This window comes from Platichthys flesus, chromosome 13 (genome assembly GCF_949316205.1).
Source record: "Platichthys flesus chromosome 13, fPlaFle2.1, whole genome shotgun sequence".
NCBI classification, from domain to species: Eukaryota; Metazoa; Chordata; class Actinopteri; order Pleuronectiformes; family Pleuronectidae; genus Platichthys; species Platichthys flesus.
The window spans coordinates 15,904,195-15,919,586 of record NC_084957.1 but is presented as its reverse complement, the minus strand read 5'-3'; the positions used below and the strand labels follow the sequence as shown (position 1 = coordinate 15,919,586).

Genomic DNA, 15,392 nt, shown 5'->3' with positions numbered 1-15,392 from the left:
TTGGTTATTTTAGTAGATATTGAGTTTGTACTTATTTTGTGTGAGAAACGATTATTTCCACTTTAATTAAAAAATAATTTTAACTAATCCTCTTCATACTTTGTGCCAGAAACATCTTTCAAACAGGTCCAAAGACTTTCAGCTATTATAGCCCTTACCTGACTGTCCAAGCTAAATGCCTAACCCTAACCAAACCCCAACTCAAACCTAATTCCAACCGTAACCCTAAAACCAAGTCTTAACTATCAAACAGTTGATTGAATAGTGAGTGCTGGCAAAATGTCCTCACTCTGTAAGTCTATGATTAAAATGGTCTTCACAAAGTTATAAGTACAGGAACACACACACATTGCCTTTCAGATTTTTCAGCAACATGTTTCTTGTTTCTCAGTTTCTTCAGCTAATGATTAAAAACAAATAAATTCAGAGCAATGTATTGAAGAACTTCATATTTTGTATTAAAAACAATGGGAAACTGTTGCATCATATATACCTGCAGATGTCAGATCAAAATGAACATTATTTCGAAATTGAGGTGAGATGATCACCTTGGACAGGAGTCAGGGTTCCGCAGGGTTTGGAGTCGTGAAAGGACGAACCAAGTTTACTCCAACCTAGGTTGAGCTTAGCTCGACTGACATCTGGTCGGAGATCCCCTGTCGCACAGCCAAGCCTCTCATATCTTAGCCAAACAGTGCCATTCCTCCTGCGTTTTTGTGTGTTGGACCTCCAAAGCCTCATATTTAGCCCCGATGTTCTGGTTCTCCAACCTTAGTGTTTCCATGTCATACCTCATGCCCTCTGTGGCTGCTGAGACTTTCCTTTGCATCACAATTTTTTCCAACGCTCTCGAGACCCGGCCTTTCTCCCTCTTGAGTTTTTCTTCAAGTATTCTGCCGGTTTCTCTGAGGTCCTGATCAGCATGCCGACTCTTGTTTAGGGCATCCTCAAGACGGACCTGTTCTTTTTTGTCCCTCTGCTGCTGTTGCGAGAGCGCAGCCTCATAATCCCTCTGGAGTTTGACGTCCTTGGCTTCAATATTACATTGAAGATTCTCAATAAAGAAGGTAAGGGATTGGATTTTTTTGTCTTTTTCACAGTTTCTCAGCTTCAGTTCACAGAGTTCCTCTTTTCGATTCTCATCTGATTGCAGCTCACATCCGAGTTTTTGGATCCTCTGCTCATTGCTTTTGTGACCCGCTGTCATTTCTTTAATCTTCTTTTGAAGCTTGGTGTGTCTTTCCCGATGAACCTTCTCCGATATCTTAACATAAGTCATTCTAATTTTCGTATATTCCATTTCAACACGAAGACTGTCTTTTTGAGCTTGCTCATTCTTTAAAGCTTTTGAAAGAGCGTATTTTTCTCTTCGTTCCTTGTTCAGGGCTTCTTTCATTTTGACTCGATCTCTTCTCAGTGTCTTCAAGTCCTCAAGAGCAGCTTTGAGATTTCTTTCCATTTGTAGTTCTCTTTGTCGTCTATTAGAAGTTCTCAATGTACTGGATACACTCTCCTGTGAAGCATAAGATAGTTATTCTTTTTCATTCGGGTTCACCATTGAACAATGTTTTCAATTCACAATATTTATCAAGCTATTAACAGTTGTATTTTACTCATAGCACAGAAATATTTAAATATAGTCAAGTGATGAAACTAAGTCGATAGTAGTTAATGTTAGATGCAAGATGAGCTACATATCATGAAAAATGAATGATTGCAAGATTAGATAATCAATAAATAAGTAAAAGATGCCTTCTCTGATTCTTTTCATTTCAAGTGTATTCTTAATTATTTAGGTGGGCTGAAGTCTGTTGCTGATTTTAATTCAAAATATTAAATAATTTTTTTGGTTGTGTTTTTTGTTTATTTTTAGTGTATACAGTTACCTCCTCAGAATCGTATATGAAGTTTTTCTTCTCAATCTCTTTGTCAATCTAACCCTAACGTTTTGTGTTCCTTAATCTTACATTACATTACATTACATTTCATTTAGCTGACGCTTTTATCCAAAGCGACTTACAATAAGTGCATTCAAACCCGAGGGTACATACCAAGGACGACAAGAATCAAGAAAATACAATTTCTTCAAATAAAGCAAAACTACATAGTGCTATAAGTAAGTGCCATTTAAGTGCTAGTAAAGTGTTAGTTTCAAAAAGTTGTTAGTGTTTTTTTTTTTTTTTTTTTTTTTCATTCAAGGTAAAGTCGGAAGAGGTATGTTTTTAGTTTTCGGCGGAAGATGTGTAGACTTTCTGATGTCCGGATGTCAATGGGGAGCTCATTCCACCATTTAGGAGCCAGGACGGAAAACAGTCGTGTTTTTGATGATTGTTTAGCTCGCAGTGAGGGAGCAACGAGCTGATTGGCCGAAGCAGAGCGGAGTGAACGGGGTGGGGTGTAACGTTTGACCATGTCTTGGATGTAGACTGGACCGGATCCGTTCACAGCATGGTACGCAAGTACTAGTGTTTTGAACCGGATGCGAGCAGCCACTGGTAACCAGTGAAGGGAGCGGAGGAGAGGAGTAGTGTGAGTGAATTTAGGTTGGTTAAAAACCAGTCGAGCTGCTGCATTCTGGATGAGCTGCAAAGGTCGGATGGCAGTAGCAGGTAGACCTGCCAGGAGCGAGTTACAGTAATCTAGACGTGAGATGATCAAAGCCTGGACCAGCACCTGCACCGCCTTCTGAGTGAGAAGGGGGCGTATTCTCCTGATGTTGTACAGCATGAATCTACAGGACCGTGTTGTTGCAGAAATGTTGGCAGTAAGGGAGAGTTGGCTGTCGAGTGTTACGCCCAGGTTCCTAGCCGTCGGAGTGGGGGTTAACACAGAGTTGTCAAAGTTAATAGTCAGGTCGTGGATGGGAGAGTCTTTCCCTGGAAGGAAAAGAAGTTCAGTTTTGTCAAGGTTAATCTTCAGGTGGTGTTGAGACATCCACTGAGAGATGTCGGTCAGACAGGCAGTGATTCGTGCTGCTACCTGTGTTTCTGATCGGGGAAAAGACAGGATTAGTTGGGTGTCATCAGCATAGCTATGGTAGGAAAAGCCATGTGAGTGAATGACAGAGCCGAGGGAGTTGGTGTACAAAGAGAAGAGGAGAGGACCTAGGACAGAACCTTGAGGGACCCCAGTAGTGAGGGAACAAGGTTCAGACACAGACCCTCTCCAAGTTACCCTATAAGTGCGTTCATTGAGGTAGGAAGAGAGCAGGGAGAGAGCAGAGCCTGAGACACCGAGGTCCTAATCTTCTCCTCATTCTCCTCCTTATTCGGCCTCTGAGTCTCGTCTTCTATCTCCTCCTCAATCTCACCATCAAAAATGTCAGGTTTAGGAGGACACAAGAAAACACTTTCCCACAATGACATTTTTATTGCTTTCACATATTAAATACACATAATTATTTTCAGAAATGTGTAAAACTTTCATATGCCAGTACTTTTTTTAGATTATTGTTTGAGATGTTTGGGTTTGGCAAAGCATCCTGGAAGCATTCTGTAAAAAATAGCATCAATATGAAGTATAGTTTTTGTGTAAACAGAATTTAGTTTTGATTATTTCTGCAGTGGTGCTCCTCTGTTAGACACACACAAGTGCATCTGATCAGTTGATTAAACACCCTTCTTTTTCACTATTTCTTTTGGGACAACTCATTGATATGATACAGCTTCTACCAAACACACACATACATACACACAAACACACATATGCTTCTAGAATTCCATTCAGACTTTGTCTTCCAATTGTCGATTTTGCATTTCAACAGATTTTCAGTTAAAGTCTTCTTTAGGTGCAATCATCAGTTTTATTGTACCACTATTCCACTTCATCTTGTTGGTTTTTTTCAGCAAAGAAATCTATTCAACTAATTCAATTAAATTGATTTTTTAAATCAAGGAAGTTTACATAGTAAACTAAACTCATTCAGCTGTCTCTCAGCTGGATTCAGCAAAGCAACTCAGCATTCACACTGCATTTTCAGCAAGAAATGCATTTGTTGGTTTTTATTCCGTTCCACCTTTACACAGAGTTTCTGCTGGCTATAGACACACCACTTTAAATATGCAGTCCTCAGTTTACATATCATCTGGTGTTCATGAAACACAATCTTGTTAATGCCAGAATATACCATCTATAATGTAATGTACTATAAATAAATGTATGTAAACCATCAGTATGCTGTGGTAGCAGTAATTTTTGTGTCTCTCTTAATATGAATTTAACGAGATTTTAACTAAAATAAACATAGTGAAAATACCCTCCTTTAATATTCATGGCTATCAATTGTTGGTAAGAAATGGTTACGCTCCTGAGTTCAAACAGTGCTGCGATCGGATTATCCACCGGCCTTAATCTCGATATGCACAGGCCCCATCTGGGCTCTGAGAGGGAAAAAATATAATCCCATCACATGAACCAGAGACCATCACAACTGTTTCTGTTTTACTTGAGGGAAGGGACAAAGACCAGCATTACAAGTGGCAGTCAGTGCTATGTCAGTATTTGCAGGCTGTAAACCCATTTTAAATAAGATATGCATATTGTCCTGTATGTGTAGATTATCGACAAAAAAATCCATGAATGGAATTGGAATTAAAAATACAGCACATCCCAGACTCTTATGTCACTGTTGACATGCTGCTTGTGGTTTGTTGCATGTAATCCAGATGTCAGTGGCTGGGATTATGTTCTGCTGGTTTCCCTCTCACTGACGGTAGCCCAGTGGCCTCGATACTCTCATCTCTAAATACTATCCAGTGTGATAGTAGGGGACCACTGTATGGGGATGGAGAGCTATTGACTGATGTGTGTTGGCCATTCCTTTGTCTATGGCTCCCAGTTCAACAGCTGATTGGACGAGGCAGGGGGAGTAATCAAGATAACTGTTAAACCTAATCCTAACCCTAACCATCACAGCTAAATGCTTAACCCTTAACCTAACCTTAACCATCACAGCTAAATGCTTAACCCTTAACCTAACCTTAACCATCACAGCTAAATGCCTAACCCTTAAGCTAACCTTAACCATCACAGCTAAATGCCTAACTCGTAACCTAACCTTGACCATCACAACTAAATGCCTTTCCCTGACCCTAACGCTATCCTAAACATAATTTTAGCCCTAATCCATAATCCAAGTCTCACGCTTTAAAGCTCTCTGAAAAATCGAGGACCGGACAAAATATCTTCCCCTGGTGAGATCAATGCTAATAATGGTTCTCATAAAGATATAAATGCAAGTATATACACCACACGTGATCCTAGAGGGGTTCAATGTGTAAACAGTTCGATGGGCTGTAATTCCTGTATCCTCGTCCTCTTTCCAACTGGAGCTTTATTTTTTCCCTCTACTCTCATTTCTGGGCCTAAAATCAGGTTAGTGTTTCATAAGGAGCTTAGCGCAAAGGGCCACAGTGTGCCACTAATGTAATAGAGTATCTCTCTCTCTCTCTCTCTCTCTCTCTCTCTCTCTCTCTCTCTCTCTCTCTCTCTCTCTCTCTCTCTCTCTCTCTCTCTCTCTCTCTCTCTCTCTCTCTCTCTCTCTCTCTCTCTCTCTCTCTCTCTCTCTCTCTCTCTCTCTCTCTCTCTCTCTCTCTCTCTCTCTCTCTCTCTCTCTTGTCCTCTTTTCTCTTTGTGCATTTGCTCACCCTGTCATAAAGTGACCTTCTCTCACTCTCTCTCTCTCTCTGTCGCTCTCTCTCCCCTCCCTGCCTGTTCTTTCTTTCTTCTTCCACTTCCCTCGCTCCCTTCCCTCTGCATCTCCCTCCATCCGCAGATGTGCATGACGCAAGCCTGAGGTTTAAACATTTGGACAGGGACACAGCCGACACGGGACAACTCAAAGCAGAGTGGAGGACAAACGGGAGGAAGGGGAGCAGAGCTGCTGCTGCTGAACGCTGGGTAAATTAATGCATTGTTGTACTGCAAAGTGTGTGTGTGTGTGTGTTTTAAAGGTTTTCACATTGTGAATCAGAGCTACTTTTCCTGCGCATGTCAGGTGAATGTTGTGCAGTGGAATACGCGGCAAGAGAAGTTTGTGATTAAGCTGTCGTTGTAGATTATGGTGCTGTGAAATCTTACAAGGATCTCTCTGCAATGTCAATAATCCATGAGATTATCCTCATTTCTGCAGGGGCTATAGCTTGGCTCATCGGATAGCAAAAACTCTGGCCTGATGCATGAACACTTTTTCATTCCCTGTGGCGGTAATTCCAATTCATTTGTAGGGCGAGAGGTTCAAACCTTATGTAAGTCAAAATATTACACCACAGGCAACTTTCAGATTGTCGAGCTGCGTTTGTGTGCCTTTATCCTTAGAGGTTGTACTTGAGCCTGTTGACTGATATGAGAAGTGCAGTGAAGTGCAGACACATCTGGTCTTATCACGCAGCCATGCTGTAAAGGATAAAGATTTGTTGACACCATGCAGTTTCTAGGATACACAGGGAGAAGTGCATGAAACACAGAACCTGGTGTGTGCAAATCTCTAACAGAACAGTATCACCGGGGGAAGGCAAGTCTGTAAAACAGAGCAAACACACTCCCTGCAATGATCCTTGCATCCATTAACATTACAACCCAATCCGTATGTTTGTCAGGCAAGGGTGAAGCTGGCTGAGATGAAACATTTGAGCTTTAGCTATGTCCAGAGTTTTCCAGGCTGCACTCAGCCTTGCCGTACCAGAAATCCTCCTGCTTGGAACCTGCATAGTGGGTTTTCTTCATGAGGCTGCACTTTTCTACCATGTACTATGCTCTCGTTAAAGTGTCTTTGTTTGTATTTTGTTGCTCAGGGAGAGAGTTTCTTTGCCACACCCCACTGAGCTACAGTGAAGGTTTGTTCTGTTCCTGATAACACCAATAAACCTTTGAACCTAAAGTCCACAGTCACATCCTCTGGCATCACACGACTGCATCAAGTGCATATGCAAGCTCCATAGAGAACAGAGCTAGTTTCCTCTTATCAGTACCTTTCTTTTCACACTTTCCTGTGCACTTTTCTTTAGAGCTCAGACCAATGGAGGCTTCCTCTGGAGATATTGAAGAAAGCACTGAAGACATTCCAGGTGAGACTATCTATCGTGATGTTTTGCAAGAGAGAATTATGGTGGGGAGAGAAGCAACTCGATGACAAAAGCAAACTATCAGAGTAAAGGACTTTGTCAGCATAACACGGAAACATGTGACTCGCACACGCCACGGCTATCGGCAGTGATAGATAATAATCTTAAGCACGAGCTGATGTACGCCTGATGTTACAATTAGTAAAGATCATTTAGACAACAGTATGTAAATTATGCTAGTGTGTGTATGGTATAGGTATTACTCATGTTGTGGGGACTTTTCTTTATTATGGGGACAAAAATCAAGTCCCCATAACGTAGGGCTAGGTTTAAGTTAAGGTTAGGTTTAGGTTTGGGTTAAGGTTGAGGTCAGGGTAAGGGTTAAGGAAGTAGTAACTATGGTTAAGGTTAGAGTAAGTCTCGAGGAAATCAATAATAGTCAATGTAGTCATGGAGACACAACTGTGTGTGTGTGTGAGTGAAAGAGAGAGAGCTGCTGTGACCTGGATCTCCTTCATCTCAATCTCTGTCAGGACGGAAAAAGTCCAAACTCAAGTCCCTGAGAACTCGTCTCTTCGGCAGGAACAAGAGAGCAGATGGAGAGGGAAACACCAAACTCAGTCAGTCGTCCAGCGACATCACTGCAGAACAGGGACTAGGATCAGAGGAGGATTTGGTGTGAGTGCCTGTACGATAGTAAATCCTTGAATAAATGACCCCTATCCCCTATCTATGAAACTATTTCTGTTTTGCTACCTCAGATGCTCCCAGGGAATGATGGGATCCCGGGCGTTCTCCCATGACAGCATCTTTCTGGCTGAGGAGGTTCTGACAGACACTGAACCAGCCAGGGTCTTATCCCAGGAGAACGTTCACAGCAAGATCAAAGCTCTGCAGGTATAAACTCTCGCTGCGACTTGGGCCTTTACAAATGAAGTTGTATTTGTTTAAACACTAGGTTCTCTGGTATCATAGATCAAGCTTCAGCAGCAGAAGATGCATTTGGGGCCACCCCCCTTGATTGTGCCAGTCAGACGTCCAGAGGACCTGTGCGGCCGCTCAGAGGATGACAGCTCATGTGATGTTTCAGGACAGGATGTTACATCACAGGGAGGGGTCTGCAAGGTAATAAGTCATCTCTCTCTTAAGTGAGAGTTATCTACATGGTTAATCAGTACAAGTATATGAGTTTATGTTTAAATGAAGCTCCGTGAGTCATTCTCATCATATAGTCTCAGTACATTTATTAAACTCTGTCACACTGTCCTATGGAGCCACAGCTTTAAGTTGAGCAGGAACAAGAGGAGAAGATCAGAAAAGTTAGCACCAACAATATGTGCTCATCAGTTTAGAGGCAGTGCATTTGAACTTCAGGACTTCTTCATGTTTGTGTGTGCTCATATGGATATTCTAGTTCAGGAATATGTGGAAATAGTGGTGGTCTGAGCTACAGAGATAGCTCATCCTTTTTCCGTTTCTTTTCATGGGATTACTTGACGAATTGAAAACTATAGAATGAGCAGTTAGGGCAGAGTCAGGCTAGGTCAGGGGTCGGCAACCCGCGGCTCCGGAGCCACATGCGGCCCTTCAGCCCCTATGCAGTGGATCTCAGTACAGTGTTGTTTTTCAACGGTTAACTTAACGTATCAGCTTTCATATGATAAGGGTGAGTGAACGTCATGTTCAAGTTCATGTTTATTTTTTAAATTATCATCACATCAGGCCGTCATGAAATACCAGGAGCGGGCGAGTGGGTTTGTTTGTGGGTTTGTGTGTGCTCTCAGATAGCGGACACACAGGCCCCGGCCCCTTGTCCCCACTCGCCCACTCAGAAACACCCCGTGAGATTTGAGCTTGTTCACATTAAGCTGCTTCTTATCAGCGGAAACAGTGAAAACACCCAGTTTATCTGGTCACAGCTGCTCAGAGGTCAGAGCTGCAGCTTCTAGATCAGATCAGAAGCTGCAGTTGGTTTGTACTGAGCTTCAGTTTCTGTGTCCGCCTCCAGTCTGACCTGCTCTCACTTTTGTTTTAATATAACTTCAACTAAAATATGAGTCACAGGTTGATCACTGTACGTGGCTGATGGAAAAAACAGAAGAAATGACAACACACTGAAACAAACTTTAGTAATAATTTAATACAAACTGGCCTTTTTTATGTTTACTCTGTTAAAGCTATTAGGCTGGAGCTTTAGCTTTATTTATTTCAGAGGGCTACTTCTTATTTTATACATTTCCCACAAATATGGGGAGGACTTTTACAGCCTGCATATTTCCGTGTTTAATTTATTTCAAAGTAGGCCTATGCCAGTGTATTTTCTTCTCCTCTCCATAAGAGTTTGGTGTTCTCCATTGTTGTAACATGTAAAAATAGCAATACAATGTCAACCGTTTTGTTTATTGTCATAAATGCAACAAACATACATATATAATAATATATATCTATATATATAAAACGTTATAAGCTATGTTGTCAAATATGTATCAAAATATGGTTGGCGGCTCCAGACAAATTTTATTTAGGGGAAGAGGGGGAAAATGGCTCTTTTGATAGTAAAGGCTGCGGACCCCTGGGCTAGGTTTAGGTGTATAAGGTAATGAATATGATGAATAATATTTTATTAATTTCTTCTTTTCAGACCATATCCAAGCCATCCCTTCGTCCTCTCTCACCTATCTCCAAAACCGCACTGACCAACTTTGTGCCCCAGTTTCCATCCCATCCTCTACCTCCTGCTGTCCCATCCATTTCCCCCATCATTGACAGTCCGTTGGACTTCAGTTCTCCTGCTCAGTTCACCCCCTGCCTGGATACCTCTGCTGCACGCCACCGGATGTCCGTCAAACCCAGAAACCAACGGGCCAGCACCAAGCAGAGACTCGCTACAGTGAGTGATTGGTACTGTTCGTCAAACAACACAGAGCACATCTCATTCACTTTCATGACCTCTCTGTCTTTGTTTTTTTTTTAAGCAGACTGATTTTAGGCTTCCGTCACAGTCCCTGAACAACATTGACCACCCTGAGTATGTGGAAGAAGAGGAGCAGCGGCTTTGTGCTCCAGACAAGGTGTCGCTGGAAACAGAACAAAGAGAAACAGACACTACGACCATAGCTCAGCACCTTCCTACCAAATCCCCAGAGTTTGCACCAATAACTTTAGAAGAAGCCCCCAAAACATCCAGTTTGACTTCTTCCCAAACGGATCATGCTCCTCCTATGAGAAAACCCTCTATCTCCTCACAGGTTCTTCGACCTAAGCCTCAAAGGTCAGTGGATGTTGCGTCCGCTGGACTTCCACATTCATCCTTTATAGAGTCAGAACTCAAAACCAAAGGAGAGGGGGATGCTGACAAACATGTAATGTTCCACGACAAGAGGAATACTCTGAAAAAGGTTGTAGTGACTGAAGAGACCCCTGGCCAGATGTCCTCTACCTCCAGCTCAGCACTGGCCTCCAGGGGATCCTCCATTCAACAGCAGGTAAAAGATGAGACAGAGAGCATAAGAGGAATAAAGAGATCTGCCCCAGGATCTGGCTCCTTCCATTTCTCCATCACCACTGCCAAGAAACGAGATGGGGAGAGACCCCGGTCGAGCAGTTTTGTGGGAGTGCTGATTCAAGCCGAAGCCAGGCACAAGAGCAAAGGGGGGACAGAGGAGAAATGTGTCGCAGGCTTAAGGGAAAAGGAGGAACTTAAAGACAGAGTTGTGGGACGCCTAAAGCAAGAGGGATCTCTACGCAAAGGCTCAGGGATAACATGGGATGAGATGGACAGCCTCAAAAAGGCAGAACCAGTGGCATCTGCGTCTAAAAATGCAGCCGCAGACACTTCAGCAAAGGAGGAGGTGGAGAGCAGCCGGGAGGTGGTGGAAGAAGCAATGGAAGCACAGGAGGAGGTCCAGGAGGAAGAAGGGAAGACAGCATTTGGTGTGAAACTACGCTCAACGTCTCAATCAATGAGAGTTCGAGCTGATCCGACCCCTAACCATTTCTCTAAGCCGCCAGTCAGTGAGGACCAGTGTGACAAACAAAACAGACAGGAGATGCGCAATAATGTCGGCTACGTGTCCAAAAAGCCGCTCATCCCTTGTACCCCATCCACCTCTGGAGACATCAGAGTGTCAGGTGAGTTTTTTAAGAAGTCGTTAATCTGCTACCTTTGTATGTAGACTAGGTTTTCGTCCAAACTATGTCATTTATTAAGAAGAAACTTAGTGGAAGGACGCCATGTGGTTCAGGAAAGAATCCATAAAATTTTGGTAATAATCCAGATCAGGGTGACAGATCCAGAGTGTGTGACATTTGTTGCAGATCCAAATGAAAATCCACATCTAGTGAATTTAAATGCATTTTTATTAGGGGACTTTGGGGTTTTGGCTTTAGCTTGAGAGCTTCAGGTAATGACAAAAAAAGCATATATATTTGTTTACTCCATATTTGCAACGAGCCATTAATTTCAGTCTTGTGTAAAGTTAATTATTGATTCACTCTGCAGTGCTGCACCTTTGAAAGGAGATAGGTCCCACAGCGTAAATTATCTCTCCAGAGAGATACGATTCTAACTGATCACAAAAGACCTTTGCGCTCATTAACACGCCACCCAGGCTAGCTTTAACAGTGTTGTCAAGAGTGTCTAACAGATTTGCATCACCTCCACAGGTCCAACCGCATCTGGCTCCACCCTTCCACTCAAGAATACCATACCATCAACGGGCAATTCTTCCATCACGTCTGCAGAGGTCCGAGCAACCTCCTCCGACGCCGGAGAAGTAGGTACTGCCCCTTCTGGGCCTCAGGAGCCCCAGTCTGCCCCCGCACCAGCATCGTCTGAATTGTCCTGGATGAGCCTGGCAATGGAAAAGACCAGAACACTGCAGCATCTCTTCACAAGCAGGTTCCCCAGAGATTTTACAGGCGCGCACACTGTGGCTCGACCGCAAGCACAAGTGCAGCCGACGACTCAAACAGAGACACAGATTGCTGAAGTGCAGCAGGGTTCAACACCATCGCAGGCTGCAAATCAGCCATCCAGTTATACAGTGAAAACAGCAACGGTGCAAAGTACAAGTCAAGCACAAGCTGTCAAACCATCACTTGTGTCAGTGCAACAGAACACCACAACGGTAGCTACTGGTCTGTCAGAAACTCCTAAAGAAGCACAAACATCCAAACAAACCAATGAATCCCAGTCACACCCAAGTACAACTCAGTCTGCCTCTCAGTTTCTGTCTCATCCACCTGTACAGACCAAGCTATGGACCCCACAGTTTCCACTACGTTCTTCTACACAAGCAGACACCTTGTCTCAGTTTGCACTGAAGGGAAGCGCCACTCACTCTCTTGCACAATCTTCTTCAAGCCAGCCAGCCACCTCCCAGCCACCTGCTTGGACTAATCGAGGTGTCCAGCCCACCAACCAGCTCAAACCCACAGCTTCAGTTTCCACCACCACATCGATCACAGCTCCTCTTCCCCCAGTGTCTGCCCTGGGAAAAGGGGAGCGAGACGCCAACATGCAGGAAAAAGAGGGTCCCTCACCCACAGGAAGACGAGCAGTTCTGGGCGGGTCAGTGAGCAAAAGGGCTGCTTTTCTGGAAAAAAAAGCAGAGTGGGTCACACCAGCCGGAGCGAAGGAGGTGTGTAACTTTGCAACTGTGAAAACGACATAAAGTACAAGTCTAGTAACACATTACATTTGTCTTTCTCTGTAACAAGTCCTCACCCTTTCCTTGCTCTGTCTCAGTCTCAAACCTTCCCTCCTGCTGAACCTGTAAATCTTTAAAAACTGATCACAAAGAGAATGACAGAACTTCCGAAAACAGTTGTTTTTAGCAAACGAGAGTATAAAGGTGTTTGTGACAACTCAGATGAGTATTTACAGCTGCAGGGAGGTAAAAATGGGATTGACTTAAATATATTAAATATGCCCATGTTCATGACTGCTGAACGGGTATGTGATATCTAATGTAAATATAAAAAGATTGGCAATCACCTCCGCCAAGGACAAACAGTCCCCTCATGAGGACTGGGACCCGATTATTATTGGATCGTCATAAATATCAGTTCCCTAAACATGATGGATTTAATTCATTAAGATCTGGGACTCATTATCTGAGTAATCAACGAAAATGTTGAAAAAAAAAACTATCATGTTAAGTCTAAGAAAAATAATTCCTGGGCCAAAAATGAATGGGGTCTTTGTTATGTTATGTCTCATATCTCCATAATGCTGCAAATAAACAAAGGAAAACCAATCCTCCTTGGCAGAAGTGAATATTATTCAGATTCAGAGATTCATCCTTTAACTACCTGGATCCTGGACCAATATTTTTATCCTGAGTAGATGTTCTAACTCTCAGCTCTTCTCAGGTGGAATTGAAGAAAGCTCAATCGGAAGTGCAGTCATCAGATGAATCCCATGTCTCTGCCACTACAACGCCTCTGAGCACAGACACAAAACCAGAAGGAAGACCAGGGGTAAAACCTACAGGTGCTTTTACATACAGTATAATAATCATAAGGATACCTATAGAAAGTCAGTATCTGGCATTACAGCAATGTGACACAAGTTATGTTTGTTTATTGTGTAGAGTCGATCCCCACCAACGTCCCAGACAGGCCCAGTGAGGACAAATGGCTCCGGAAAAACCCTGCATCTTCTTCGCCCTCCTCGTCCCCCACACAGTCGTCAGAGTTGCAGTCCATGTCGGACAGTGGCAAGCCGTCCTGGATGGAGCTGGCGAAGAGAAAGTCAATGGCATGGAGTGACAAGACCATGGACTAAGAAGGAAAAGAGACCAATATAGAGAATATGGCAACATGAAGATGAGCTGCCCTGCAGACAAATACCACCTTTATTAAGGTTAATGAGCTGAATGTTTGGTGTGACTGTTAGAATGATGCGGATACTGTGATAATTTATGTTGTGAGGCTGTTGTGTTTGAATTGTATTTAATTGTTAGTTGTTAATGTTGAAAGATAAAGTACATGTTGAAAAGTTCACTATGATCCCTCTGCACCACAACCACTTTAAGATGAGGGGTATTTCCGAATCATGTTTTATCTGATTCATCATACAGCTGTTGACACTGTATGTTAAATAAACAACAAATTTAATGTCACTTGTGGAGTCCCTTTATGTACAATGACAAGTCACAGTAGCCCAGTACAATATGCACATTATATACTGCTTTAATAACTGATCAGAAATTACCTCATAGCTGGTTGAGATGAGGCAGTAAAAAGTGTTTGGACAAGGTCAGTGAGTGGATTAATGGCTGATGATAAAAATAATACTAATTTGGTTATAGCATCCTTTTCTAAATCCACATTACAAAGTAATTTTCATAGGCAGCATAATAAAACAGATAAGGCATCAGCGATATAAAATAGACAAAACACCTCTGCCTGAGGTTTGCATAGTTCATGCTAGTGCAAACTAAAAGATCAGACAAAGCTCAGAACTGGGGCCGTGCAGAGCCTTGTAAATTACCAGTAAAATCTCCAATCTATAACTAGACAGTCTGCGAGGATGTAATGTGTAAAGATTATAAAACAGGGCTGGTGTAATCACGCCTCTTAGTTCTGCTAAAAAAAATGCCTGGCAGCAGCGGTCTGTTTTGCTCAATAGATGTTTGTCTCACTGAAGTAAAGATGGCGGAAGCTTTAATCCAGTTGGGATGAAACAAAAGCAATTAAAATAGTCTCTGTGTATTTAAACATTAAAAACGGATACATTTCTAAATCGATAAAAACCTGATTGTACAAGCTTGCGCTGTTCAAAACTTAAATTGCTGTCAAACCAGACGCCATGGTTCCTTGCAACAGGACTGAAATTCTCCAACAGAGAGCCAGTAGAGGGCAGTGTGTTTCCCCACATGCTGCTAACCAACCACAGCAATCTCTGTTTTGTTAATAACTGTTGTCCCAGCTTGTCTGTTGGGGATAAATTACGCAGTTATGAAAAGATATATAAAAGGAAATCCATTTGCACACGTATTTGCTGTACAGCATCACCTGCAGTCCATATTTTCACTCTGTGCCTTGCTGCACTCCGATCATTGAGGATGGGTTTTGAGTAATCTTCATTAAAGATACAGTGAGTTCAAATGTGGTTACATTAGGGGACTGTTGGGTTTGCACGCTGCTGAATGCAAACCTTTTACTGCTTACTCTTTTTTTATTAATATTGAATATATTTTTGGATATGTTTACATTTCCATTTGCACACTTACTGTGCTTAACATGTGCTGTCAATGCTATACCTGATTCCTTTGTACATGTTTTTTCATAAAAGAAAAAATAGTAAAAAATATCACTACTTGT

At 42.6% G+C, this 15,392-nt stretch overlaps 1 protein-coding gene across 3 annotated transcripts; it reads left to right on the top strand.

The window, feature by feature from the left end:
• Positions 1-125: 125 nt before the first annotated feature.
• On the top strand, positions 126-14,188 carry cracdla (cracd like a). Of its 3 annotated transcripts, none has more exons than XM_062401955.1 (12): positions 126-1,067; positions 5,774-5,898; positions 6,792-6,833; positions 7,005-7,064; positions 7,595-7,739; positions 7,823-7,958; positions 8,037-8,186; positions 9,703-9,951; positions 10,040-11,192; positions 11,727-12,703; positions 13,437-13,557; positions 13,658-14,188. In XM_062401955.1, the coding sequence occupies exons 4-12, from the start codon at positions 7,016-7,018 to the stop codon at positions 13,849-13,851; spliced, it is 3,174 nt and encodes a 1,057-aa protein (XP_062257939.1). In that variant the 5' UTR covers positions 126-1,067; positions 5,774-5,898; positions 6,792-6,833; positions 7,005-7,015; the 3' UTR covers positions 13,852-14,188. The 3 variants fall into 3 exon arrangements, with proteins under 3 accessions (XP_062257939.1, XP_062257936.1, XP_062257937.1); XM_062401952.1 differs by having other exon boundaries at positions 10,037-11,192; XM_062401953.1 differs by lacking the exon at positions 6,792-6,833 and having other exon boundaries at positions 10,037-11,192.
• Positions 14,189-15,392: the final 1,204 nt, after the last annotated feature.

What these genes read in the sequence shown, in the direction of transcription:
- cracdla (XM_062401953.1), top strand. Translation starts at nt 7,016, where the DNA reads ATGGAGGCTTCCTCTGGAGATATTGAAGAAAGCACTGAAGACATTCCA. An exon ending in CACAGGGAGGGGTCTGCAAG is followed by an intron (nt 8,187 to 9,702) that starts GTAATAAGTCAT and finishes TCTTCTTTTCAG; the next exon opens with ACCATATCCAAGCCATCCCT. An exon ending in TGGAGACATCAGAGTGTCAG is followed by an intron (nt 11,193 to 11,726) that starts GTGAGTTTTTTA and finishes TCACCTCCACAG; the next exon opens with GTCCAACCGCATCTGGCTCC.